Source organism: Rosa chinensis, chromosome 3 (genome assembly GCF_002994745.2).
Source record: "Rosa chinensis cultivar Old Blush chromosome 3, RchiOBHm-V2, whole genome shotgun sequence".
Taxonomy (NCBI): Eukaryota; Viridiplantae; Streptophyta; class Magnoliopsida; order Rosales; family Rosaceae; genus Rosa; species Rosa chinensis.
The window spans coordinates 30,767,980-30,794,533 of record NC_037090.1 but is presented as its reverse complement, the minus strand read 5'-3'; the positions used below and the strand labels follow the sequence as shown (position 1 = coordinate 30,794,533).

General features: G+C 39.8%; 3 protein-coding genes across 5 annotated transcripts in view; 2 read left to right on the top strand and 1 right to left on the bottom strand.

Moving 5' to 3' along the window:
• The window catches only part of LOC112192024 (SH3 domain-containing protein C23A1.17), a 72,643-nt gene that overhangs the window by 34,008 nt on the left and 12,081 nt on the right, over window positions 1–26,554 (bottom strand). The gene's annotated exons all lie outside the window — the stretch shown is intronic.
• LOC112192027 (UDP-N-acetylglucosamine--dolichyl-phosphate N-acetylglucosaminephosphotransferase) lies at window positions 132–5,496 on the top strand. 2 transcript variants are annotated; one of them, XM_024331540.2, is made up of 11 exons: window positions 132–543; window positions 912–999; window positions 1,783–1,871; window positions 1,998–2,119; window positions 2,989–3,104; window positions 3,223–3,350; window positions 3,453–3,539; window positions 4,130–4,190; window positions 4,309–4,349; window positions 4,436–4,556; window positions 5,121–5,496. In XM_024331540.2, exons 1-11 carry the CDS (start codon window positions 311–313, stop codon window positions 5,178–5,180), a joined length of 1,146 nt encoding a protein of 381 aa, XP_024187308.1. In that variant the 5' UTR covers window positions 132–310; the 3' UTR covers window positions 5,181–5,496. The 2 variants fall into 2 exon arrangements, with proteins under 2 accessions (XP_024187308.1, XP_024187307.1); XM_024331539.2 differs by having other exon boundaries at window positions 133–543; window positions 1,783–1,867; window positions 2,027–2,119.
• On the top strand, window positions 7,544–8,603 carry LOC112192390 (39S ribosomal protein L47, mitochondrial). Its single transcript, XM_040516403.1, has 3 exons — window positions 7,544–7,570; window positions 7,849–8,025; window positions 8,188–8,603. The coding sequence occupies exons 1-3, from the start codon at window positions 7,544–7,546 to the stop codon at window positions 8,293–8,295; spliced, it is 312 nt and encodes a 103-aa protein (XP_040372337.1). The 3' UTR covers window positions 8,296–8,603.

Genomic DNA, 26,554 nt, shown 5'->3' with positions numbered 1-26,554 from the left:
TAAACAAGCAACTAGCAGGAGAAGCTCGTAACCTAGTGAATATTACATGATTCGAAACAACTAGACTAGTAAGTTCGCCTAGAGATCTCAATTGGTGTACAAAAATACTAGTAAATTGCAAAGAACCTCCCATGAATGTAAGATTCAAAGGGTCACGAAATGCAGTAGACCAAAAACAATCCCAAGCCACCAGTCCACTGCCTTGAACCTGTAATTGAATAGCCCATCACATTTGAACTAAGGTCCACGGACCCAAGCCCCAACTTCTCCACCTTGCCCTTGAATATGGTCGAAGAAGACTCTCCCGGTGATGGAGACACCACCAAAATCCGGCATAGCAGAGATGCATATCACTAATACCTGGGTCCCAAACAAGATTGAGCAGGAGCTCAGAAATTCGATTCTGATCAATGCCGCCCTCAGCCTCGCGGCGTTCTTCGTCACCGTTAAGATGATCCCTGTGGCTTCTAGATACGTTCTCAGGCGCAATCTGTTTGGCTACGATATTAACAAAAAGGGTACTCCTCAGGGTACTATTAAAGTGTGAGTCTTTCTTTAACTTGCTGAATTGCTTTTCATGTCCTTAGTTAAGTGTTTGGTCATGGAAATGATTTACAAAATCTCAAAGATTTAGTCTTTCATTCTAGAGTTGTTCTTTTTAACCCAGTGCAAATATTTTCTCAATGTCTAGGAGCAGAATGGTGCATTGTGAATATGGAATTCAGTATTTTCAACAAATAAAGCACAGTGATTCATAACTATTGTATTTGAGAATTGATTTTAGTAACAAAGATTGATTTCTATTGCTGTTAGTTGTCTTTTCTACTGATTTGCGACACGGAGTTACGGTGATTTTGTATTCATACAATGTTTCGTACTTCCCACTTAATTTTAGTGCTTTTGTTTCACAGGCCAGAGTCGTTGGGCATTGTTGTTGGAATTGTCTTCTTGGTCTTTTCGATATTATTTCAGTATTTCAACTTCACTGCAGATTCAAATGTAAGTATGTTCTTTCATTTATCATTTTCCCTTGATATTTGGAACTCTTGCTATGAGATAAAACACGTAGCTTTTGGTGATGCCTGAGTGGCTTCTCCAAGGAGAAAGTCTAAAAGAAAATATTGTGATGACATAGGAGAGAAAAGTAATTGAAACAGCTCAAAATATTGTTTTACAGAAGTATTCATGGAGGTTGTCTAGGATGTTAGAGATAAATGGAGAGAAATTGAAAAGGTAGCCTCTATTAATAATAATAGATAGGGGTTTCATATTTTGGGGTCGTAAGTCATTTAGGCAATGGTCCTAGGGAAGAGCTGGCCCTGTTTGATGATCATGTGGCTGTGTTAGAGTAATGGATTGAATTGGAGGCTATGGTCATGCAAAACTGGTGTTTGTAAGGTAATGCTTCATTAGGCATTAAATGCTTGAATTTTTTATCTAGAATTTTGTAGGATAGTCACATGACCCTTGCTTTGTGTTACACTGTCAAATGGTGAAGATGATGCGCATGTGATGAGGATTACTGGAATGTGAATGCTGAGATGGTGGAGTAGAAAATGAATAAAGGATAGACTCGGGGTACAAATACTCTTAAATTTAGAGTTAGAATGAGTCAAGAACTGTAATGAGAGAACTAACATGGTGAACAACTCTTTGACTTGATGGATTATATTCCTTTTAGATCACCTATCATGGCTTAGTGTTTCTAATTTCATGTCAGTAAGTTGTGGATATTTGTCTTTTTCGTGGAAGACCTCACTGTCATATATTTCAATCATGCAGTGGCTTGTTGAGTACAATGCAGCATTAGCCTCCATATGCTTTATGGTATTGCTGGGATTTGTAGATGATGTTCTTGATGGAGAGTGTGAGTATCCGGTCATTATTCTAGATTATAAATCCAAATTTGGTTTCCTTTATGCTTTATATATGTGAAATCGCAGATGGCTCTCCAAACTAATATTCATTCCTGTATGCTTTCTTGTATTTGTGAAGAGCAGGAAATTAATACTGCCATCAATTGCAGCTTTACCTCTGCTGATGGCTTATGCTGGACATACAACTATTATCATACCAAAGCCTCTTGTTCCATATGTTGGGCTACAGGTCTGGGATCTAGGTATGCTCATCCTAACATGTTGGTATAATTATTTAGTAACTAATAAACTCATTATTGTAATAATGTACTCTCTCTCTGTCTCTCTCTCCCCCGCCTTCCCTCCCTCTCTCTGAAATGATAAAGGACATTTCAGTTATGTTATTTATTTATTTTTGCACTTAAGGATGTAAAGATGTGACATTGAGACTCATGAAGTATCATAAACACAAATTGTCTGACAAAAAATTGTGCACCTGAAGGTAACCATATATGAGGTGTTAATTAATTTGTGTTTGGACATATTAGGTTCGCCATAGTGAAGCCCAAGGAATCAGGTAACTTGTAGTCACATCTATAGTTATACTAACACCGTTAATTAGGATTATTTAAGCTTTATTATAATAAACTTGGCATCGACCGGATTTCTTGTTGCCATGTCCATCTTATATTTCATATCAAACTGAATATCCAGTAAACGTGAGATTGTATGGCAACCAATGGATTTAAGAGATAAAAGGTTTTTAAACGTTGCTACTTAATCTGAGCAGACTGTAATTAATTTGTTTTGCCATGTCAAAGGATGGGCGTGGTCTCCTAGTCTTTTCCTTGACACTTGACACTTGACACATGACACACACTAGCACTCATCTTTCGCTGAGATGAATATATTAGTCACTGGAATGAAACCCACAAGCAAGGCATTGGGAAACATGTAAATTCTGCATCTATATGTTATAAATTGAAATAGTTGTAATAAATTGAAGATGTCGGTAGATAACTATGTTATATGCAATAAAATTGTTAATTTTTAGTATTGGCCACAGTTACACTTGAACGAATGAATACCACATACTTAATTTATTGGTCTATTTTTTTGCTTGGATGTGAAGGATGGATGTATAAACTATATATGGGACTTTTGGCGGTTTTCTGTACAAACTCAATTAATATTCATGCTGGATTGAATGGTCTTGAAGTTGGCCAGACAGTTGTAATTGCATCTGCTGTAAGTATAAGGATTTATGATACAGTTGCAAAATTTATGTTTTGGATAAGAAAGAATCTTTGTTGAAAGACACAAGAAACATAATATACCTCGACATTCCTCTCTTACTGATCTGCAGATTTTAATACACAATATCATGCAAATTGGAGCATCTGTAGATTTTGAGTACAAGATGGCACACGCATTCTCTATATATCTTGCCCAACCCTTACTGGCAACCTCCTTGGCATTGTTCTCTTACAACTGGTGATGCTTCTTCCTGTATTTAGTTACCAAGTTTCTTATGCTCATGGCTTTGGTCCTGTGGAAGTGTTGAACCTTAATATTTTTTTTTCTGCCTTAATTTAGGTATCCTTCTTCAGCTTTTGTTGGAGATACTTACACATACTTTGCTGGGATGACTATGGCTGTAGTTGGGATTCTTGGCCATTTTAGGTGTGTTCCTCTTATCTTTCAATTTCACTGTAATATGGATAACACATGTGGGACCATAATATTGCATCTTTAGTTATGGCTTCCTCCATAGACAATTCTCATACTCAGAGAATTTTCTGTATACATGGAACTTACATTCTTGCATGTGTAGAAGAATCTGGTGGAATTTCCTTGTTTTTCATTGCGCTGTATTTGGAACCTATGTGTTTGAATTGATTCCCCACAACTAGGTTCTTTTTATTGTTTATTATCTAACTAAAAGCTGCTGTTTCCAGTATTTCGTAAGAAATAATTGGTCCCTCAAGCACCCTTAGAGTCTTACATTAGAGAGCCTATAAGTGAACATCAGACTATAAACTGAGCTGCAACTGGTGTGAAAAGTGTGGATCTCGTCATAGATCATGATTTCTAGTTAAACATTAGATATGTAAGAGTGCAGAAGTAAAATTCTTTCAATTAGACCAATAACATTAATACCTTTGTGGAATCAGGTTGTTCCTTTGCCAATATATTTTCTTTCCATTATTATCTGCCTGATTGCCTGATTATTGTCCTTTGTTTTTCTTCGCCTTTTGAATTTTCTGGTTCAGTGAAACGCTCCTGATTTTCTTTCTCCCTCAAGTCTTGAACTTTCTCTTGTCACTGCCCCAGGTTTGATCTAGTTCTCTCTTCTCTCTCCCCCCTCTATGCATATAAAAATTACACATGGGTAGGATTAACTCACTGTTCATGACATGTGAGGCATCTTATCTGCTGTTATCTTTTTCAGCTTGCTGGGATCATTCCATGTCCGCGCCATCGTCTCCCAAGGTAGCTTTTTGTAACTGCCAGAACTGCTGGAGCCATCTTCTGTTAACAATCTTTATAAATATTTTTCCATATCTGTTATTCTTCAGGTTCGATCCTGAAACTGGACTGCTGACTGGGACAAATGATGGGACACTTGTAAACTTGTTCCTAAGACAATTTGGCAGGATGACAGAGAAGAAACTTTGTGTTTATCTTCTCGTTTTCCAGGTGATTTATTCATTTTTAGTTGTGCGTATAACCTGCAAATTCCAAGGCATGTTATCCTGAGTCTGAATCGGCAGATGTGAATAACTGCAATATGTGTCCTATATAGAGCCTTTAAACCAGCATTTTTAGTTGATTTCTCCCTATTGTGGCTTAGAATGCTTGTCTTGGTCTTTTTGGGAAGTCATGAGACCAGTCGTGAGATTTAGGTCTTTTTTAGAAGTCATGAGACCAGTCGTGAGATTTAAGTATTTTGAGGTCTGTGTATGATTTAGTATGTGTTGAAGGATTCTTCTAGGGCCTGGATATTAGGTTGCTGTGATCCTTATTAAAAGTAGATTGGGAAGAGTCTTGGTATGTAAACTTTTATCCTTAATATTCTGAAAAAGTCAGATTAATGTGTTTCTTTTGGGTCTCTTTCCTAGAACTCAATCCAATATTTTGTCCTTCATCTCTATCATGGTTTTGCGACGGTAGCTTAAACATCCTGTCCTGCATGATTATGCATTTTTCGTCTGTTAATTGTGTAAGCGTCTCATTTGATGAATGTTTATCTACATGCAACAGGCTCTAGCATGCTGCTTCTGTTTCCTGTTGAGATACTTCCTTGCTGGTTGGTATAAATGAGGCAAAAAAGAACCAACTTCTACAAGCAAGCGTCCACAAACACACATTTCCTGCAAGCGAGTCAATACCATCGGCAGCACATAGATTAGACATCACTTTGAAGTTTTGACATTCTAGAGATGGGTTACAACTTGTATCTTTTTAAATTAATTTAACAAAAGGGAGCATTCATAATAGATGAAATTAGAGTTCAATTTGTATTTTAGCCGTTGATGGAAAACATTATATTACCAGGAAAGAGATTATGATTTGCCTCGATTCGATGTCTAGCATTGCTTTTGGATACACAAGTAATACAATTACAACTTCACTGGCATTGAAAAGAACTGGGATAAGATGTTTTAAAGTTCATGTATTGTTGGCATTAAGAGTTCGATTACTTGGAGTTTAAATGAATTGGCAACTTTTACATGATAGTAGTAGAATGGTTTTTGTGGGGTGAAGATTGATATTAGACTTTCCCCCCCTCTTTTCTTCCTTGTGCCTCCTTCACTCCCTCCTCAACTGCGGCTCTTCAATCTGACAGGGTAATCAGGAAGAAGGCACCCAACGCCGACGAGATTGAAACCGTCGAGAAAGGTGGTATATCTTCTTCCCCGCTCTTTCTTTTGTTGCTTGGTCTTGATTTATTGTTTTTCACTATTTCTGAAGCTAAAGTATGGATGAAATCCTGGAAATTATTATCTGAAAACACCTCAAATCAAACAAGAAGCCATCCAATTTCTCTCTCAAATCTTCTGCATATTTTATTGAACCCATTTTTTTTTTTTTAAATTTCTGTTTTGTATTTCTCTTATCCATATATTTTTATAAGTAGCAATGGGGTCTGTTTTTTCTATCTGGTCTTTTTGATCTAGGTTTTAAGGGCATCTTTATTGGGTTTTAGGCATCTGGGTATTCACCTCCAAGTTAAAGTTGGAATCTTTATTGGGATTACAGTAGCTTTGTTTAGGATTTTGAATTGAAATGGCTCGGTTGGTTCTGCCATGCAACAGTTCTGCTTTTGTGAGGACCAGTCTTCTGGGTTTGATCTCATCTGCTCCTGTGATTACCCAGGAATAATCTATTAAAGGGTTGCAAGTCTGCTTCTTTTTTTTCTCCTGAGAGTTATTTTACTTTCAGTCTGTGAAAGTAAATAAATGTGAATCTTATTCTCTGTATGTGTGAAAGGTTTGAACTTATAAGCAGTGCCACTATTGTGTTTGAGATGCTCAAGTGAACTCTCAAATAAGACTGGAGCATAGGACCTACCTAGATTCAGAAGAGCCTCTTCACCCAACTAAACCAACCCTTAATAGACTAAGGGCATTCCTTTACCCAGCAATGATCCTATCTCTAAATCCCCATTATTAATGTTTCATTTTATCTTTTATTTTCCAGTTTGTATTCTTGATTAAAGAAAGTAATCTGTTCTTCTTCTTAAAAAGAGAAAAAACCAGCTTTTAGATGAATTTATTTGAAAAAAGGGGTCAACTAATCATCAGCTTGATGGAAAAACGAGTTCACCAGTAAGCATGACAATATTGAAATGAAAAAAGCATACTATCACTGTCATGACTAAATGCATTCTCAACACTTGATGCAGTCTTCAATCCTGATATTTATGTAAACAATATGATTATAAAAATAACATTGAACTTGCTTTTCAGAGTGGCGGAGCTTTGCTTCATGTTCCAGGGACCATAAGATAAATTAAAATCAGTTTTGCTTTTGGTGTGCTATACTTTCAGTTTTGCTTTTCGTTTTCCTTGTTTTCTGTGTTCAGTGCATTTATGAATTGGGGTAATTGGATTGTATACTTAGTGAGAATCGATTAAAGAAATTCAAAGTGCTCGGCAGAGGTTATTTAGGTTGTCTTTTCACATAGGTGGTATATGAATGCAGAGCTTAAGATGAGTCGGATTATGGTTGAATTGTTCATCGGAAAATAACTGCATTTTCAGTTACATTCGTTTCATGACTACAAAGAATCTTAATGCTGTAAGATTGGTAGCATGCAGAATTACAATTTCAGTCGTTTGGTTGCAAAATGATTCAGATTTCAGACATTGTAAGGTTGGTAGTATGCATTTTGCTGACCTGCACAATTTACATGGTATCTGTATAATCTAGAATTAGAGCTATAGAAGAAAGGTATATCATGTGGGTTGAACTGCTGATCATTGTTGATGTCAAGGATTCTTTTGTCACTGTTTTCGTTTATTATGTTTTCTTGTCAGTGTTATTTAATTAGAATCTCTATACCAATTAGAGCTGAAATGCAGAGAAAGATCAATATTTCTATTATTTCCAACTTCCAAGGGAATCGAAGTTGCAATAGGAAAAGATCAATTACTATATATTGTTAAGTGATTATTATATCAATGCTATATGGGTTTACCAAAAGTCAGGTGATTCCATAAAAGGAATTTGGTTGCAGCGATACTAGGAATTAAACTCTGTATTAGTTGGAAGATCTCATTCTTAATTAAACTTAATAACTTGCTTTGAAAATTTGGTCTTACTAGAGCTTGAAGAAATTCTATTTGCAACTATCCAAGACATTTTGCATAATATCAACTGCTAATATTGACTCTCTCATGTCATGCCGTTCAATATATTTCCACAACACTGCTTGATGCATTATGTATTGCTTCAGTGATAGATATTTCAGCTATTTCAATGCTAGCTGCTTCAATTGCTATTAGGTCGAAGTTGGAAGGCATCTGAACTGCGTCTGAAGTCCTGGGATGATCTCAATAAGCTATGGTTTGTCCTGCTTAAAGAGAAAAACATGCTGATGACTCAACGTCAGATGCTTCACGCACAGAATCTTCGTTTTCCTAATCCTGAGCGCCTTCCCAAAGTATGACCCTCTCTTTTAACCATTTTCTGATTTGTATCAACAGAAAAATACTTTGAAGTACTTCAAAATCTCCTTTGCATGAACAATAGTTTCCTTTGTTTATTCTTCTTGCAAATTCTATTATCATTGTTGATTCCTTGTTGTTGTCATCATGAAATTCAGGTGAGGAAGTCAATGTGTCGTATCAAGCACGTACTCACTGAGAGAGCAATTGAAGAACCCGATTCCAGGAGGTCTGCTAAGATGAAGAGGATGATAAATGCGTTGTGATGGCCTCTACACCCTTGTATTGGATAGTTGGTGATACTGGCGACGCTGCCTAGCTTCTTTATCTCCTTGCATGTAGGACTAGAAACTTGTGGTAATCCGAATTAAAAGGAGCAACTTGTAATATGTGATAAATCTTTGATGGCTTTATCTTTCTATTTTGATGAACTCTTTTGGTGGCTTGTTTCTATGTGAGCAAAATAAGTACTACAGTTTCTGTTGAAGGAATATCGATTTAGTGTGCCTTATCAAACTAGGAGTAGCAATAGGAGAGAAGGTTCTAGATTTCCCAATCCTACACGGATTGGTATTCCTTGTAACATTAGAACTAGCACTTTGTAATCCCTATATATAGGGCTCCTATTCTCAATAATAAGAACACATCTCTCTCATCAATCTCTCTCAAATACATTATACTTAAACACGTTATCAGCACGACTCTAACCACAAAACAGAAAACCAAAACTCATTCACAAATCAGCCCCTAGCCCGAGCTAGCCGAGCCTTCGCTGCAGCCCGAGCGCCCGTGCGCTTGCAACCTTGCACAGCAGCCCCTGCTGCCCCCTCCCTGCAGCCCTGCGTTCCAGCCTGCTGCCACCGAAGCATCCCTGCTGCGCAAACAAGCCAACGCACACCCACTGCATCTTTTCCCGTTCCTGTGCACATCCGTCTTCTTGCAAGCCTCGAAACGTCTAGTTCGGAAGCTCAGATCGAAAAACTTTCTTCATCAAAGTTGTTCGTCTCTGTCTCTTCCATCTAACCTCCGAATTTCAGCCTTATCGGAGTCATATTGAGATCTGTACACCAATCGAGGTACAAGCTGTTCAGAACAGAATCTACTCGGATTGCTTCGCTCCATCACGCCTGCATCGACACGCGCGTGATCCAAATACAAGTAAGTATTCAAAAGAGTAAGTTTTGAAGTTCCTATAATTTCAGAATTTATATTTCTTCTTCTTTTCTCGGGGACTTGAAAACCTCCCTTCTTCTACATCCCACCTTTCTTATAACGTGGGTTCGATTTTTGAGAAAAGCGGAATCGTGGGGATTCACGCAATTAACGAACTAAGAGCGTTCGTAAGACTTCGGACTAAGAGCGTCCGTAAGCATCGATTAACGACCATATAAACATCATTGTTTCGGTCTAATCCAATTATTCTTGGAAATCGATTTCTTGGTAGCATAGCTCGGAAATCTTATTTAGTTTTCGTGGAAGCATTGACTCCGAAACTAACTTGTTTTTGTTTCATCTTTCAGGATGTCAAACACAAACAAACTCGATTTTGTTCCATTGGATTATGCAGGCAAAATGTACTTAATTTGGGTCACTGATGTCGAGATCCACCTCATTGCCCGTGATTTATTGCATACAATCCAAGAGCTTTGTCCTATAGAAACAGCTCCAGACCCTCAAACTGAGAAAGATAATTCCAAGGCACTTGCCTTCATGAAACGTCACATGGATAGTGACCTACAGTTTGAGTTCATAAATGAGGATAGCGCCATAAAGCTTTGGCATGCGCTTCGCGAACGATATGGCAATGTTCGTGACTCCATACTTCCGAATACAGAAGCAGAATGGAAACATCTTCGCTTTTCTGAATTTGACACTGTCATGCAATTTTATTCGGAAGCTCTCAGCATCAGAGCAATGATGCGTCTCTGTGGAAAAACAATCACAGAAGACCAATTGATTGAGAAAACCCTCAATACCTTCCCCGTCTATGCTATGAGGTCCTCTGACTTATTCCGGACTCATGTAAATGCAAGGCGGATCACAAGTTTTCAACAGCTTATTGAAGCTATGGTCACTACTGAAAGACATGGCAATGAACTTGTGAAAAGAAGATTTGATAGGCTTCAAGATAGCTATCAAGAGCATCGTCTTATGGCTAGAGAAAGTCGCCATCGACGTCATGATCCATATGATCGAAATGCTCAAGAAGGTAATCGCTCAAGGCGACAATCCCACGACCGTAGGAGGCGTGATTTTGAGGGAAATAGGGTTGGAAACCATGGAGCCAACGTTGGCCATGGGCACCACTTTCCAACGCCACCAGTCCTAGGGACTATGCATATTGCGCCAATGCGCCTCAATCAAGGGAGAATCCTCTTTATGGTGTCTATTTCTGATATGGAACGTCTGATCAATGGACCTGAATTTGCAATGTACCTACGAAGGTAGTCGCATCATGGTGATCAAGACTTCGAGTTCACAAAGACTTTAAATCTGGCGATGAAGACAAAATACCGCAGATTTTTATTTATAGTCTTTTATTTTTCCAAGAATTATGTCATGGCAATTATGCCTTATATCAATAAAATGACTTATTGTATTAACTCTTTCCCTCTAGGCGTACTCAAGAGTACTTGTGATGTCTAGGCAAGGTTTGATCTGAGAGAACGGTTTTAAAAGTGAGCAACGCTCCACCAAAATCTCGCCTTACCTTACCTGGTCACAACTAAATTGAAATTGCCGAACGGATAGAGTGACTACGATTTGTCTACGATTTGATTTTTATATTGGATTAGATTATGGTCACGAAACTTTGGTGTCATCATTGGATATTATTAATAAAGTATCGATTTATTTTATCTCATGTCGTAGACATGTTTTTCGAACTTTATTATTTTAAAGATATAAGAGCCAATGGTTTTCATGCGGAAACGCATTGTGAGAATGGACAAGAGTTCCTTTGCATCACCTCTAATGACTACGGAAATAAACGAGTATTAGAGAAACTTATGTGTCGCTCTAGTGGGTTGTATGCAACCACTATTCGAGTCATTGAATCCAACCATGTCATGAGAGATGATTTATGGGATTCCGACACGTATAGGCTTTGGCACGACCGTTTGGGACACCCAGGTCGTGACATGATGATCCGTATATTAAAGACTTCACACGGACATCCCTTTTTCAGAACGAAAGGAAGTAAAACTCGAAATTTGGATCAAGGAGGAGCACCTGCGCCTCACGGCGCCTTTCCCCCTCAAGTCCGGCCATCCCCGGTCGGCGCCGCCATCCCCCTGCGGCCCAAGGGTGGCTTTGACGCCACCCCTGCTCCCTTGACTCCCATTTTTACTTCTAAGGTCCATTGTGATTTCATGGCTCAACCAAAATCCTCATTGGTTGTTTCCAAAGCCCATCATTCGTTCTGCAAAGCCTGCTCTTTAGCAAAGTTAGGATCGAGACCATCCTATGCAAAGGACACCAAAGAAAATATACCATTCTTGCAAAGAATCCAAGGTGATATTTGTGGACCTATTCAACCACCATGCGGACCATTTAGATATTTTATGGTGTTGGTTGATGCATCGACACGCTGGTCACATGTCATGCTATTGTCCACAAGGAACGCTGCATTTGCTAAACTCCTAGCACAAATAATTAAGTTACGGGCTCACCACCCTGATCATCCCATTAAGTCTATAAGATTAGACAATGCTGGGGAGTTTACATCAAAGACTTTTGATGATTATTGCATGTCCATTGGGATTGATGTTGAACATCCTGTTCCTCATGTTCATACCCAAAATGGTCTCGCAGAAGCCACCATTAAACGACTACAAATGGTTGCTCGAGCATTGGTGATGCGCACCAATCTCCCTATTTCTGCTTGGGGCTATGCAATATTGCATGCAGCTGTGCTTATTCGTCTGAGGCCCACTGCCACTCAACCCTTCTCTGCGTCCCAGATGGTTACTGGGTATGAGCCTGATGTCTCACACTTACGCATATTTGGGTGTGCAGTCTATGTGCCTATTGCGCCGCCACAGCGCACCAAAATGGGTCCTCAGAGACGATTAGGCCTTTATGTTGGATATGATTCTCCAACGATTATCCGCTACATAGAACCCTTGACAGGCGATCTCTTTACCGCTAGATTTGCGGATTGTCACTTCGATGAGACAGTCTTCCCGTCGTTAGGGGGAGATAAGAACATCAATGTTCAACAGGAACGACAGGAATTGTCGTGGTCTGTCCCCACTCTGTCTCATCTTGATCCCCGAACCGCACAGTCAGAAATTGAAGTGCGGAGAATTCTCGATCTTCAGAACGTAGCAGATTCGATGCCTGATGCGTTTTCTGATATCGCTAAAGTGACGAGATCACACATACCTGCTGCAAACGTGCCTGCAAGGATTGATGTCCCTAAAAGTAGAGGACATGACGCCAACTCAAGAATGCATGAGCATGGCGCCAACGTCCCATCTCTCAATGATGGTGACGTTGTGGCTAGGCCCACGGCTCCCGCCAAGAAGCGCGGGAGGCCCATAGGTTCAATGGATTCTCGCCCAAGAAAGAAAGCGAGTTCGGCACAAAATAATCCATTAATCATCGATGTAAATAATCCATCTCATGAGAATATTCCGGATTATGGTTATGTCCAAGAGACATCATTGGGGGACGCTCCAATGTCAGAACCAACTCCAGAGAATAGAGAGATCTCCATAAATTACACTAGTGTACATGAGATGATGGATAGAAATTCTATGGCGTTTGATGATGCATTTGCATATCATATTGCAAAAGGAATTATAGAATATGATGATATCGAACCTCGCTCTGTTGAAGAATGTCAACAAAGAGCGGATTGGCCTAAATGGAAAGATGCAATCCAGGTTGAATTGGATTCACTAACAAAGAGACAGGTATTTGGGCCTGTAACGCAGACACCCCCAAGTGTAAAGCCTGTTGGCCATAAATGGGTCTTTGTTAGAAAGCGTAATGAGAAAAACGAGGTTGTTAGATACAAAGCCCGCCTTGTGGCGCAAGGTTTCTCACAACGCCCTGGAATTGACTACGAGGAGACATATTCTCCCGTAATGGACGTTATAACGTTCCGCTACCTCGTCAGTTTGGTAGTTTCCGAAAAACTTGACATGCAGCTTATGGATGTGGTTACAGCATATCTCTATGGGGATCTAGATTCAGAGATATATATGAAGGTTCCAGATGGACTTCGATCCAATTACCCAAATCAAGTGGCTCTAAACCACGGAGCGCGTTTTCAATAAGGTTAAAACGCTCACTATATGGATTAAAACAATCCGGACGGATGTGGTATAACCGTCTAAGTGACTACTTGATTGGGAAGGGATATATTAACAATGAAATATGCCCATGCGTGTTCATTAAAAGAACAAGTTCCGGATTTGCAATCGTAGCAGTTTATGTCGATGACATGAACCTAATTGGAACTCTAGATGAGTTGAAGGAAACTGCTAAATACTTGAAATCCGAATTTGAGATGAAAGATCTTGGGAAAACACGGTTTTGTCTCGGTTTAGAACTCGAGCACCGTAGTGATGGAATCTTGATCCATCAGTCTGCATATACTCAGAAAATCCTAAGGCGCTTTAATGAAGATAAAGCAAAGCCTACGAGTACTCCCATGATTGGCCGTAGTCTTGAGCCCGGAAAAGATCCGTTTCGTCCAAGGGATGAGGACGAAGAACCATTAGAGGCCGAGGTGCCTTATTTGAGTGCAATAGGCGCATTATTGTACTTAGCTCAATGCACAAGACCGGATATCTCATTCGCAGTGAACTTGTTAGCTCGACATAGCTCTGCGCCAACACGCCGCCATTGGATTGGTATAAAGACAATCTTTCGATACCTAAGAGGTACGATTGATATGGGCCTATTCTATCCCTACAGAGAGAAAAGGAATGACGGAAAATTGGGATTGGACCCCAAAAGGCAAAACGCCCCCGTCCATGGAATGGCCGCCGGCCATGTTGCCGCCGCCGGCGCCGCCACCGCTCATGGTGGCCGGCGTTCTCCTATCTCCCTCCATCAAAACGACAATGATGTCTTGATGGGTTTTGCTGATGCAGGGTACCTCTCTGACCCTCACAAAGGTCGCTCCCAAACTGGTTATGTCTTTACCATGGGAAGCACTGCGATATCTTGGAGGTCTACAAAACAGACCCTTGTTGCTACTTCCTCAAATCATGCAGAGATTATTGCTCTACATGAAGCTGTACGTGAATGTGTATGGCTAAGGTCCGTAATTCGACACATTCAAGGAAGTTGTGGTTTGAAGTCTACCACAAATGAACCTACATGCATTTATGAGGATAATGCAGCTTGTATTGAACAAATGAAGTTAGGTTTCATCAAGGGCGACAACACCAAGCATATATCGCCTAAGTTCTTTTATAATCAGCAACAACAATCACTTCTAAAGATTGAAGTGAATCAAATCCGATCAGAGGATAATGTAGCGGACTTATTCACTAAGTCGTTACCTAAATCCACCTTCGAGAAACATGTGAAGAGCATCGGATTGAGAAAGTTATCCGAACTCCCACGATTATAGCAATCAGGGGGAGATATCGACATCAGGGGGAGTTATGATGTCTACATGTTCGATCTCGAAGAGTGAAGGACGTGTTGTGCTCTTTTTGTCCTTCGACCAGGGTTATTTTTATCCCACAGGGTTTTTGTTACCTGGCAAGGTTTTTAACGAGGCAACGGATGAAGCGTCACCACCAAGTTTGAAGCGGCACAAGGGGGAGTGTTGAAGGAATATCGATTTAGTGTGCCTTATCAAACTAGGAGTAGCAATAGGAGAGAAGGTTCTAGATTTCCCAATCCTACACGGATTGGTATTCCTTGTAACATTAGAACTAGCACTTTGTAATCCCTATATATAGGGCTCCTATTCTCAATAATAAGAACACATCTCTCTCATCAATCTCTCTCAAATACATTATACTTAAACAGTTTCTTATTTCTTCTGCTAGCTATGATTTTTTGAATCTGCATGACAACTTGCTTTATTATTAATGTTACTCCAACCAGTCTGACCATGCTGGCAGCGTTCTACAACTTAGCACCATCAATTATAATCTTGCTTGGATTGAAGGGAAATGAAATATCTCATCAAAAACAGCTTTATTTCCTCACTTCCATAAGAACCAACATGTGAAGAAGACAACCAAAACAATCTTTCCTGCAGTGAGCATTAGCAGAAACCCAAGCATACCAGTCCAGATGCATAGTTCTAGCAATCGTGTCAAAACAAATGATACCACTCCAAACCCCTTCAGCCCCTATACAATCTCTTAGGAAATGAAGCAAGGTTTTAGCCTCATTATGGCATAAAGGACATAAGGAATCAGAAGTCAGTCTTCTTTTGACACTTTCAACATTAGTAAGAACCTTGCCATGCCAAAAGAAGTATTCTGATTTAGGAGAAATGGGCAACTTCCATAACAAGGACCAAGGAAAATCAGCAATATTTTCTTCTTTCACAGTTGTAAGGTAGGCTGATGTGACGGTAAAATGATCATTGCTAGCTCCAACACATATCAGAACCACAGTCATCATAGCCATTTGGAATTTTAATAACTGAGCTTACAACTTTATAACTTAGATTGGATCTGAGAAATCTAAATTCGATTGCTCACTATTCCAACTATCATTAACTTTTAGACTGCTATCAACAGTATTTATATCAGAGATAATCCTTCTGCATCATTTTTCAAGGCTTTTTTTTACTAAATTTCATTGTAGATAATATCCATGATGTACCATGGAGTGTAATGATTCCAAATTATTATACAATTGATATATTTTTTTTCAAAATGCCTTTCATCCTTGGATCAGATCACTTGCATGTAATCCCATTTCCTTCTGTAGTAATACTGTCAACTATTCATCATATAACTTGAGTGTGTGGATTGCAGCATGGACTGGATTTTGTGTCGCATATCAAGCATGAAATCGTACGTCAACAAGTTGTCTGATAAGTTGTGCAACAGATATATTGTCTAGGCTCTTGCACACAGTGGCACACTGGCACCAGTATGAATATGAATATGAAGACTAGGCATAGAATGGAGTTGAAGATACTAGCACATTTTTACTTTGTTGTAACGCCTATGGTTGTAGTTGGGATTTACGCCATTTTCCTCCCTCTCGTCTTTCCATTCCACCGTTATAAATGATAAGTAGAACCTTAATTTTGCAACTTCAGTTATGACTTGTTACAGAATTTTCAAACTACTTGAAAATCAAAATCTTGCAAGTATTGTTTAGACTTTCACATCACATCTGAGGCATATGCCACGACATCGATCATGAATCTGAACCAATGATCTTATGAAGTTTTTCCCAAAACAATTAGCAGGATGACAGGGAAGATAAACTAGGGACAAGCAGCTGTACTTGCCAAATCTTTTGAGGAGTATGATCTTTCTCGGTTTCCCAATCAAGAAAATAGAAATGCCATCATGTTATTCAGCTCTCAACCATAGCAAACTTGAGGTATGGAAAGGAAAACGTCCATGATTTGCTGATTACGAATATCAACCACACCACGATCTTGTGATACATGGGTTTTAAATCTCATGATAAGCTTTTGAAATATAATCCGTTCACACACAGTCTCTACAGTATCTGCTTGCCTTTGACCCAGTTTCATTCTCATCTAAGCTTAACACAAATATCATGTTTACAAACCGAGCCACTAAAGCATAAGGAATTAATCGCAACGACGAGCCTATAACAGATGAGTATTAGTTAACTATTCAGCAGTAATCTAAGATGGAAAGTATTCAAAGCCTTTTGCATTACATAAGAAAGCTCTTCCACGGGTAGTAAACAGCTGGTCACTTCCACAACTAAAAATATATTCGAACTACACAAATACGTCAGTTAGCAAGGATTCCCTCTGAATACAGCCATTATCTAATTGCAAGTCTCCAACATTCGTGTCTCAGAAAAACTTTTTGTATAATCCACTTATCGCCAAACAAAATCAGCCAAGACTTGATTCTCCTTTCCAAATTCAGCTTGTCCTAATCAACATCCATTTCCTGGTCCTTCTCATTGGTACTGCTCGACCATAGTTTGATAGTTCGGTCATGTGATACAGTAGCAATGTGATGTCCATCTGCCATCAACAACAATACATTGGATTAGATGTTAACCCCATAAACTAGCTTTGAAGCTAAGGAGCTGAATAAAGTTTAAGAGAAGACAATTTGATGAACAAGTCCCACTACATGCCAATGTTATTTTTCTTTTAGTGTTTGGTAATGCTACACGAATGTTATATGTCAATGACACACCAGCGACTGTACAATTGTCAACAAAATGATTTTCTAATTTTTGTTATATCCCCCTTTTACATGGTTAACACGGGGAATTAAGGATGCTGGTAATATAGGATGCTGACAATCAATTATTTTTATAGTTAACAAGGCCATTATGTCCTCATACAAAGGTTATGAAAGTGGAACAGGCACCAGCAACATATTCCATCAAATACGAGGCCAAATTTCTGCATCGGAAGATTAAACTATATATATTCCGATGTCCAGTCATGATGAAAGGGATTAAAGGTGTGAATGAGATAGTAAATGTGAGTGAGATAGTACAAAATCATTCCAGATGATCTGATTTGAATTGAGAGTAAGATTGAACCATACTTGAAGAGACAACTTTCTATCTCAATGGTCCAGTCTTTATTATCCTTCATGATAGATGACTAACTAAAGGAGACAACAGTTTTGGGGTAAAAACAGGCTTTGAAATTGGGTGTGACAATTAAAGTTGGGTTGTTTACTACCAGACAAGTGAATCTATTGGAAGATGTGTATTCTACTGTACATGAATTGTCCGATGTTAGTGGAGTTTCGGTCATGGTTTATGCCAGTGGTAAGTCATCATGCATTGTGTTCCTACATTAAACATGAGTCCAGATTGAAATGGTGACTTCAAATCTCTTTGTAAAGTCGATAATTGTCAAGAGTCAAAAAGTTGTCTCCAGTGGATGAGTCCTGCTGGGTAATACTGAAGTTGCTGCATCATATCCTCTCTACTGGGACTTTTCTACCTTAGTAATGCCAAAATAGCTGTATAGCATATGTCTAGTTTCACATTATTGAAGGCAGAATTTCCGGTTGGCAAAATACTACTGGTTGGGAAAATGATCAAGAACAACAAAAATGAACTTGCTTCAAGGATCAAATAAAAAAATGACCCAAGGTTTTCCTACTCAGAGCGACTAGTTAAAGTTGCACACAAAAAAAAAAAAAAAAGATAGGGAGATTTAACTTGGTGAACTCAAAGCAGGAAGACAAGCACATCAGATTGTAAACAGTAGAAAGTTAATGCGAGGAGTATATCTACTTATTTAAGAAAATATGACTACAGCCTAATAGAGGCACATAGGTAGAAAGGGATGACAAATGTAAAGTGCATATCTCTTTACGCAAGTGAGAGGAGTTTGGGCTGGTAAACTGTAGCTACTAAAGGCCCGTATATCAACATATTATGGTTTTAAGGGTCATTTTCTTATTATGTTTTAAACTATCCTATTTGTTAGTGATATACGAAAAGTCATGCATACAAATGGTAAAAGCAAGAAACGAAAAAATAAAAACAAAATGCAAAACCGTATTGGATGAAAACTTACCACCTGAAACATCCAAGGAAGTAACTTTTGATTCGTGTCCAGAGAGCGTCTTGACAGGCTTAAAATCTCGAGCTGACCATATCTGGTAAATTGCACACAAGATAAAATATGGTATTCAGTAGATATAGGCATATAGCAACCAATAAAATGATAAAAACAATTATAATAACTCCAATTCAGTTAATGTAGAAATAATGGTGCTCAGAAGTAGTTGATACCTTTGCTGTCATATCATAGGAGCCAGTTACCAAGAAATATCCCTCTTGAGGTTCAAATTTGACCTGTGATATGAGATTGGAGTGTGCTGGAATACTGTATATGGATTTCTTTTTCCTTAAATCCCATATCCTACAAGTGTTGTCTTCACCCCCAGGGGCTAGATAATAACCATTTGGTGAAAAACTGAGTGCAAGAACTTGAGAAATACAATGGAAAAAAATGAATGAATCATGGGAAAGTAAGCACGACCATAATTGTCCATCTCATCAGATAATCAAAAACATAAATAAAATATGAAACTAGAGTCTTACTTTTTTGACATGGCCTTCCAAGGTAAGAATACTTCTACCACTACGGAGGTCCCAAACACGAGCAAGCACATCCAATCCAGCAGTTGCAACCAATGAGCCATCTGGGTGGAAGTCTATAGCATAGACACTCCTACTGTGACCTTCTTGAAGAAGCAACTCTTCACCAGTCTCTACATCCCACAGCCTCCAAGTCTTGTCAAAGCTAGTTGTACCCAAGTACTTTCCTGAGGGATGGAAGGCAATGCGGGCAAGACGGTCCAAATGTCCCCCGAATGTCATCAGGTGTGCTCCTTCGCTGTTCCACAACCTCGCAGTCCTATCCGCAGACGCAGTTGCCAAGAGATGATTTTGCACAGGAGAAAATGCAACATCGGTTAAGCGCTCTGTATGTCCCTTCAAGGTGGCAACCTTTGTTACTTGAGGCATGCTCCACAGCTTGGCAACTGGACTTAGAGCGCTGCGAAAAGCAAAAACAACACAACAATTCAATCCACCACTTCTGCAATGGTATACAAACACAACATACATAACAATAGCGAAGCCCGAAAAGCTACACAGACCTAGTTAGAAAAGAGCCCTTTCACCTCGTAGTCACATAGAGTAAAACAATCATCAAAAATCAAACAGCAGCAAGAAGAAGCAAGCCTAGCAAAAACTAAATTTGCAATGTAAACACCGAAATAATCGAAAACATACCAGGCGGCAAGCAATTTGCCATCTTGTGAGAATGAGCAACCAGAAAGTGGCCTATCCTCATCCCCAATCTCAATACAATCAAGCTTCAAATTGGAGGCCTGCTCTAAAGCCCAGTTGATTTCGGCATCCATATCCTCATCCGGATCCTCCTCCTTCCTCCTCACACGTTGAAGCCGCAACGCCGCCCTGGGAAGCGAGTACTGCGCAATATGAACCCTAGCGTCACGCAAAGCTCTGGGCCTGGTCGCTTCAGTGAAGCCTCGTCCTCGTCGTGAGCTATGAGAAAATGGCTCAACCCACAACCCAATATGAGTTATGACATAGCCAGTCTAAACCTAACAAAGGAACCAAGGACTAATGTTGTGCCTAAATTGCTTAGTCAATTTGAGGAGCATTCACCATCGCTCAAGTCAATAGCAACTCGATCACCACCGCCAAAGTTGAAGACCCAAAATCAAAGTTGGTCGTCATTCGCTCCATCGATGCTAATTTTGGGGGAAGAGTGGAAGACCACTCTAGCCCTGCATGTTTGCAGCCAAACAACAAGGTTGATCAAACTCAATCCCACTGTAGATCGTTTACTCGAACCAGCAATCATGATCATGCCTAGCTGATCAAAGAGTAAGAACCCTCACTGCCTTTACATCACTGTCTCTCCTTGAGCACGTTGGCGATCAGTACACCATTCACTCTACATGTTACCAAGAACCTAATAAGAGACAATCTTCTTCATCATCTTATTCACCTTTTCCTTATCTACCTCTGTACAGTGGGATCACATAGTCCACAAATATTCGATCTGTGTGGTTTTGCACTCCATCATATCTTCTGCATGGTATCAAGAGCACAAAACATCTAACGACATAAACACAAATAAAACATACCAAACCTCACCTTTTCCAATGGCCTCCTCTGACTCCTCTCCCAATATCTCACATTCCCTCTATATCAAGCTAGACTGAAACAATTATCCCTTATGGCTTGCTCAATCTCCCCACTTTTCAAAGGCCGCAAGCTTATGGGTATTGTTGATGGTATTGAAACTTGCCCTCCATGCTTTCTGACAGACAGAGAAGGCAAGTTGACTGATATGGTGAATCCATGTTATGAAAGAGGGATGGAAAAAGATCAGATGGTCTTAGGTTGGATTAATGACTCTTTGACCCCAACCGTGCTTTTGACCGTTGCCCATTCTACTTTTTCAGCTGCTACTTGGGATTCCTTAGCCACCATATATGCCTCTAAGTCTCAAAACAGGATCCTTTAGTTGCGTAGTGATCTTCTCCATACTGTTCGTGGTAATTTGTTAATTTCTGATTTTCTTGACCAAATTAATGCTATTGCAAATTTTCTTGTTAGCATAATAATGAACAATGTTGGTCCTCTTTATGAAACCATCGACAGCTCTGCACATGCCCGAGACACACCAATAACCTATTATTCGCTTAAAGCTCTCCTCCTCAATGTCGAGCACTGTTATGCTGAACATAATCTTCCTTTCCTTGATCTTGGTGGTCAAGCTTCTGCTCTTCATGCTTCAAGGTCTCGCTGTCTTGGCCCTAGCGGTCCTTCCTGATAGAATTGTTGCAGGTTTTTAGGTTTCTTGTTACGTAGGTTTCCTTGTTAGAATAAAACCCTAATGTATAGGGTTGTTGATTCAGCTAGATTTGACCATTTCCTTGTTGAGTTACCACGTAGAATTAGTCATGCTCTGCGTGGGCTGAATTTTCTCATTCTGTTAAGATTGTAAAGGCTATAAAGCCGTGTTCTTTGTTTTGAATAAAGAAAGTCATTCCCATATTGTTATCATTAGTTCTCAGTTCATTCCTCAAGTTTGAATTGATTAAGAAAACCTAACAATCTAGTATCAGAGCCCCCACTGGGCCTGAGAAAGAGAGATAAGCCGCAGCTTAGAGTGACTTTCAAAATAGGTGAGATGACGAGTGAGGGGAGTTTTGTGCAACCACAAATTCCTCGATTTGATGGTCACTACGACCACTGGAGTATGCTCATGGAGAAGAATTTCCTTAGGTCAAAGGAATACTAGAGCTTGGTTGAAGTTGGCTTCGGGGAGTTGACGTCCGGTTCGAACATGTCAAAGACAGCTCAGAAAAAGCTTGAGGAGATGAAGCTGAAGGATCTAAAAGTGAAGAACTACTTGTTCCAGGCAATCGATAGGACAATCCTGGAAACCATTCTGAAGAAGGATACGTCAAAAGACATTTGGGACTCGATGAAGAAAAAGTATGCTGGAAATGAAAGAGTGAAGAAATCAGTTCTACAAGCCTTGCGAAGGGACTTCGAAACCCTAGAAATGAAATCAGGTGAAACTGTTACCAATTATTTTTCTAGGGTTATGTCTGTGGCAAATAAAATGCGTATCTATGGTGAAGTAATGAAAGATGTGACTATCGTAGAGAAAATCCTTAGGTCTTTAACAGACATATTTAATTACATAGTCTGTTCTATTGAAGAGTCTAAGGATCTTGACGCAATGTCCATTGATGAGCTACAGAGTTCTCTAATAGTCCATGAGCAGAAGCTCCACAGACAGCATGGTGAAGATCAGGTTCTCAAAGTATACTACGAGGAGAGAATAGGAGGAAGAGGACATGGAAGAAGCACAATGAGAGGCAGAGGCAGAGGGAGAGGACGTCAGACATTCAATCGAGCCACCATTGAATGCTACAAGTGTCACAAACTCGGACATTTCCAATATGAATGTCCAAGTTTGGAAAAGGAGGCTATGTTGCTCATGTCTCACGTGGAGTTATGTGGGAAAGACACTGAAGGGACTTATGTGAAGCTGAATGAACAGGAAGAACTCACATTGATGGCATATGTGGAAGAGCATGGTGTCAATAGAAAAGATGCATGGTTTATTGATTCCGGATGCTCAAATCACATGTGTGGTGACAAGAAGATGTTTCATGAACTGGATGTTGGTTTCAGGCATTCAGTAAAGCTTGGAAACAACTCCAAAATGAACGTAATGGGAAGAGGAAGTGTGAAGCTACATGTTGATGGAGTTTATCACATTGTAGCAGAAGTATACTATGTTCCGGAGTTGAAGAATAATCTTCTCAGTGTGGGGCAGTTACAAGAAAGAGGTCTCGCAGTCCTAATGCAGGGAGGGAAATGCAAAATTTATCATCCAGACAAAGGATTGATCATTCAAACCTCGATGTCGGCCAATCGAATGTTCATACTCTTTGCCAATGCAATAATGAAGAATACAAGCTGCTTTCACACGACATCACAAGACTTGTCTCATCTTTGGCATAGCAGGTACGGACACCTCAGTTACAAGGGATTAAAGACACTACAAGATAAGGGCATGGTGTATGGTTTGCCTAAGTTTGATGTTTCCAAAGTAGAGTGTGAAGATTGCCTTGTTGGGAAGCAGCACCGAGACCCCTTTCCACGAAAAAGTGCATGGAGAGCAACTCAAAAACTGCAACTCATCCACGCAGATTTATGTGGACCAATCACTCCAGAATCAAATGGCAACAAGAGGTACATTTTGTGTTTCATTTATGATTATAGTAGAAGATCTTGGGTGTATTTCCTGGTGGAGAAGTCGGAGGCTTTCAATTCTTTTGTGTGCTTTAAAAGACTTGTGGAGAAAGAAACAGGGTTGTTCATCAAGTGTCTTCGTACTGACAGAGGTGGGGAATTTAATTCAAATGAGTTTGTTGAGTATTGCAAGCAGAATGGGATTAAGAGGCAATTGACCACTGCCTACACTCCGCAACAAAACGGAGTTGCAGAAAGGAAGAACAGGACGGTTCTAAACATGGTTCGATCTATGCTTTCAAAGAAGAAAATGCCAAAAACGTTTTGGCCTGAGGCAGTCAACTGGACTGTGTTTGTGCTGAATCGATGCCCTACCGTGTCAGTCAAGGATGTGACTCCACAAGAGGCTTGGAGTGGTGAGAAACCCTCGGTGGAATTTTTCAGAGTTTTTGGATGTATAGCTCATGCTCATGTCCCTGATGCCAGGAGAACCAAGTTAGAAAACAAGAGTGTTGCTTGTGTGTTACTTGGAGTTAGCGAAGAGTCCAAAGCCTACAGACTCTACAATCCTATCACAAAGAGGATAGTGATTAGTCGAGACGTGGTTTTTGAAGAAGATAAAGAGTGGGACTGGGATGCAAGCTATGAGGAGCAGTTGTTGATGGACCTGGAATGGGGAGAAGATCAGAAGGATACCAATGGCAGTGAAGATGAAAGTCCAAGCAGTGAAGATGATAATGAAGCTGAAGACATGGAGAATGCTGAAAGAAGTGGTTCAAGTGCTGAAGAGGTGAATGAGGATGTGACTAATTCACCAAATCGAGGTTTCGAAACTCCAGAAGCAAAAGAAGAGAGGAATAGGAAACCATCGGTTTGGATGGGTGATTATACAAGTGGAGAAGGACTTTCTGATTTGGAACTTGAGGCAAACATGGCTCTAGTAATGTCTAATGATCCTGTTTGTTTAGAAGAGGCAGTTGAAAGCTTAATGTGGAGGAAGGCCATGGATGCTGAGATAGAAGCAATTGAGAGAAACAAAACATGGAAGCTAGTCGAGCTACCCGCAGGTGCAAAGAAGATAGGAGTAAAGTGGGTTTATAAGACAAAGTACAATGAATTTGGAGAAGTGGATAAGCACAAGGCACGACTAGTTTCCAAGGGCTACTCTCAGCAACGAGGTGTGGACTTTACAGAAGTATATGCTCCGGTGGCTAGGATGGATACAGTGAGGTTGATACTTGCATTGGCTGCTCAGAGGAGTTGGACAGTCTATTAGCTTGACGTCCTATCAGCTTTCCTTCATGGTGATCTAAATGAGGATGTTTTTGTGGAACAACCTTTGGGTTATGAGAAGAAAGGTAGTGAAGACAAAGTGTACAAGCTACAGAAAGCATTGTATGGCTTAAAACAAGAACCTCGTGCTTGGTTTAGTCGAATCGAAGCTTATTTCACAAATGAGGGTTTTCAAAGGTGCAGCAGCGAGAAAACATTATTCATCAAGGCTAGTCATGGAGGTAATATCTTAATAGTAAGTGTATATGTTGATGACCTGATTTACACTAGTGATGATGAGTCGATGTTGGTTGATTTTAAAAGCTCCATGATGAAAAAGTTTGAAATGACTGATATGGGAAGGATGAGGTTCTTTCTTGGCCTGGAAGTTTTACAAAAGGAGGATGGGATCTTTGTTTGTCAAAGGCAGTATGCCTTGGAGGTTCTCAAGAGGTTTGGAATGGAGGATAGTAATGGAGTGATGAATCCAATTGTTCCTGGAGTCAAGTTGGGTAGAGATGGAGGTGGTGTTAGGATTAATGAGACCTACTTCAAGCAAATTGTTGGAAGTCTCATGTACATTACTGCTTCGAGGCCTGATTTGATGTTTGTTGTTAGCCTAATTAGCAGGTTCATGTCACAGCCAACTGAGTTACATTTTCAAGCAGCTAAGAGAGTGTTGAGATACTTGAAGGAAACTGTTAATTATGGCATATTTTACAAGAAGGAGGGAAACAAGAAACTCGTTGCTTATACTGATAGTGATTATGCCGGAGACTTGGAGGATCGAAAGAGCACGTCAGGTTATGTGTTTATGCTTAGTGGAGGTGCTGTGTCATGGTCGTCGAAGAAGCAGCCCATAGTTACTCTTTCGACCACCGAGGCAGAATATGTAGCTGCTGCAGCTTGTGCTTGTCAAGCAATCTGGGTAGGAAGGATCTTGGAGAAGATGAATTATGTTCAAGATGGAGGTATCGTTGTGATGTGTGACAACAGTTCTACCATTAAGCTTTCAAAGAATCCAGTGCTTCATGGGCGTAGCAAACACATTGACGTAAGATTTCATTTTCTTCGTAACTTAACTCAAGATGGTGTTGTAGAACTTGTGCAGTGTGGTTCACATGAACAGCTGGCAGATTTGCTAACTAAACCGTTGAAGTTGGAAGTTTTTCAAAGACTACGAGCTCAGATGGGAGTTTGTGACGTAATGGACGTAAACTAATTGTTCAAAACACATTAGTTTAAGGGAGGGAATGATAGAATTGTTGCAGGTTTTTAGGTTTCTTGTTACGTAGGTTTCCTTGTTAGAATAAAACCCTAATGTATAGGGTTGTTGATTCAACTAGATTTGACCATTTCCTTGTTGAGTTACCACGTAGAATTAGTCATGCTCTGCGTGGGCTGAATTTTCTCATTCTGTTAAGATTGTAAAGGCTATAAAGCGGTGTTCTTTGTTTTGAATAAAGAAAGTCATTCCCATATTGTTATCATTAGTTCTCAGTTCATTCCTCAAGTTTGAATTGATTAAGAAAACCTAACACTTCCTCCCTCTTTGGGATTGGTCGCGGGAGCTCTTATGGTTCTCAAGGTAATAGTTTTATTGGTCATGGGTCCTCATTTGCTGGTCGTGGTCTTCCTAGTTCTTGTGGCACTAATAACAGTTTTGGTCAATGTGGATCCTCTTCTATTCTTGGTCCAGCACCTATAGCTCCAACTTCCAACAGAGGTCAATCCATTTGTCATTCTGGAGATTGCATCCATTGCCAAATTTGTGGACCTCTTGGACACTCTGCTCTTAATTGTTACAATCGC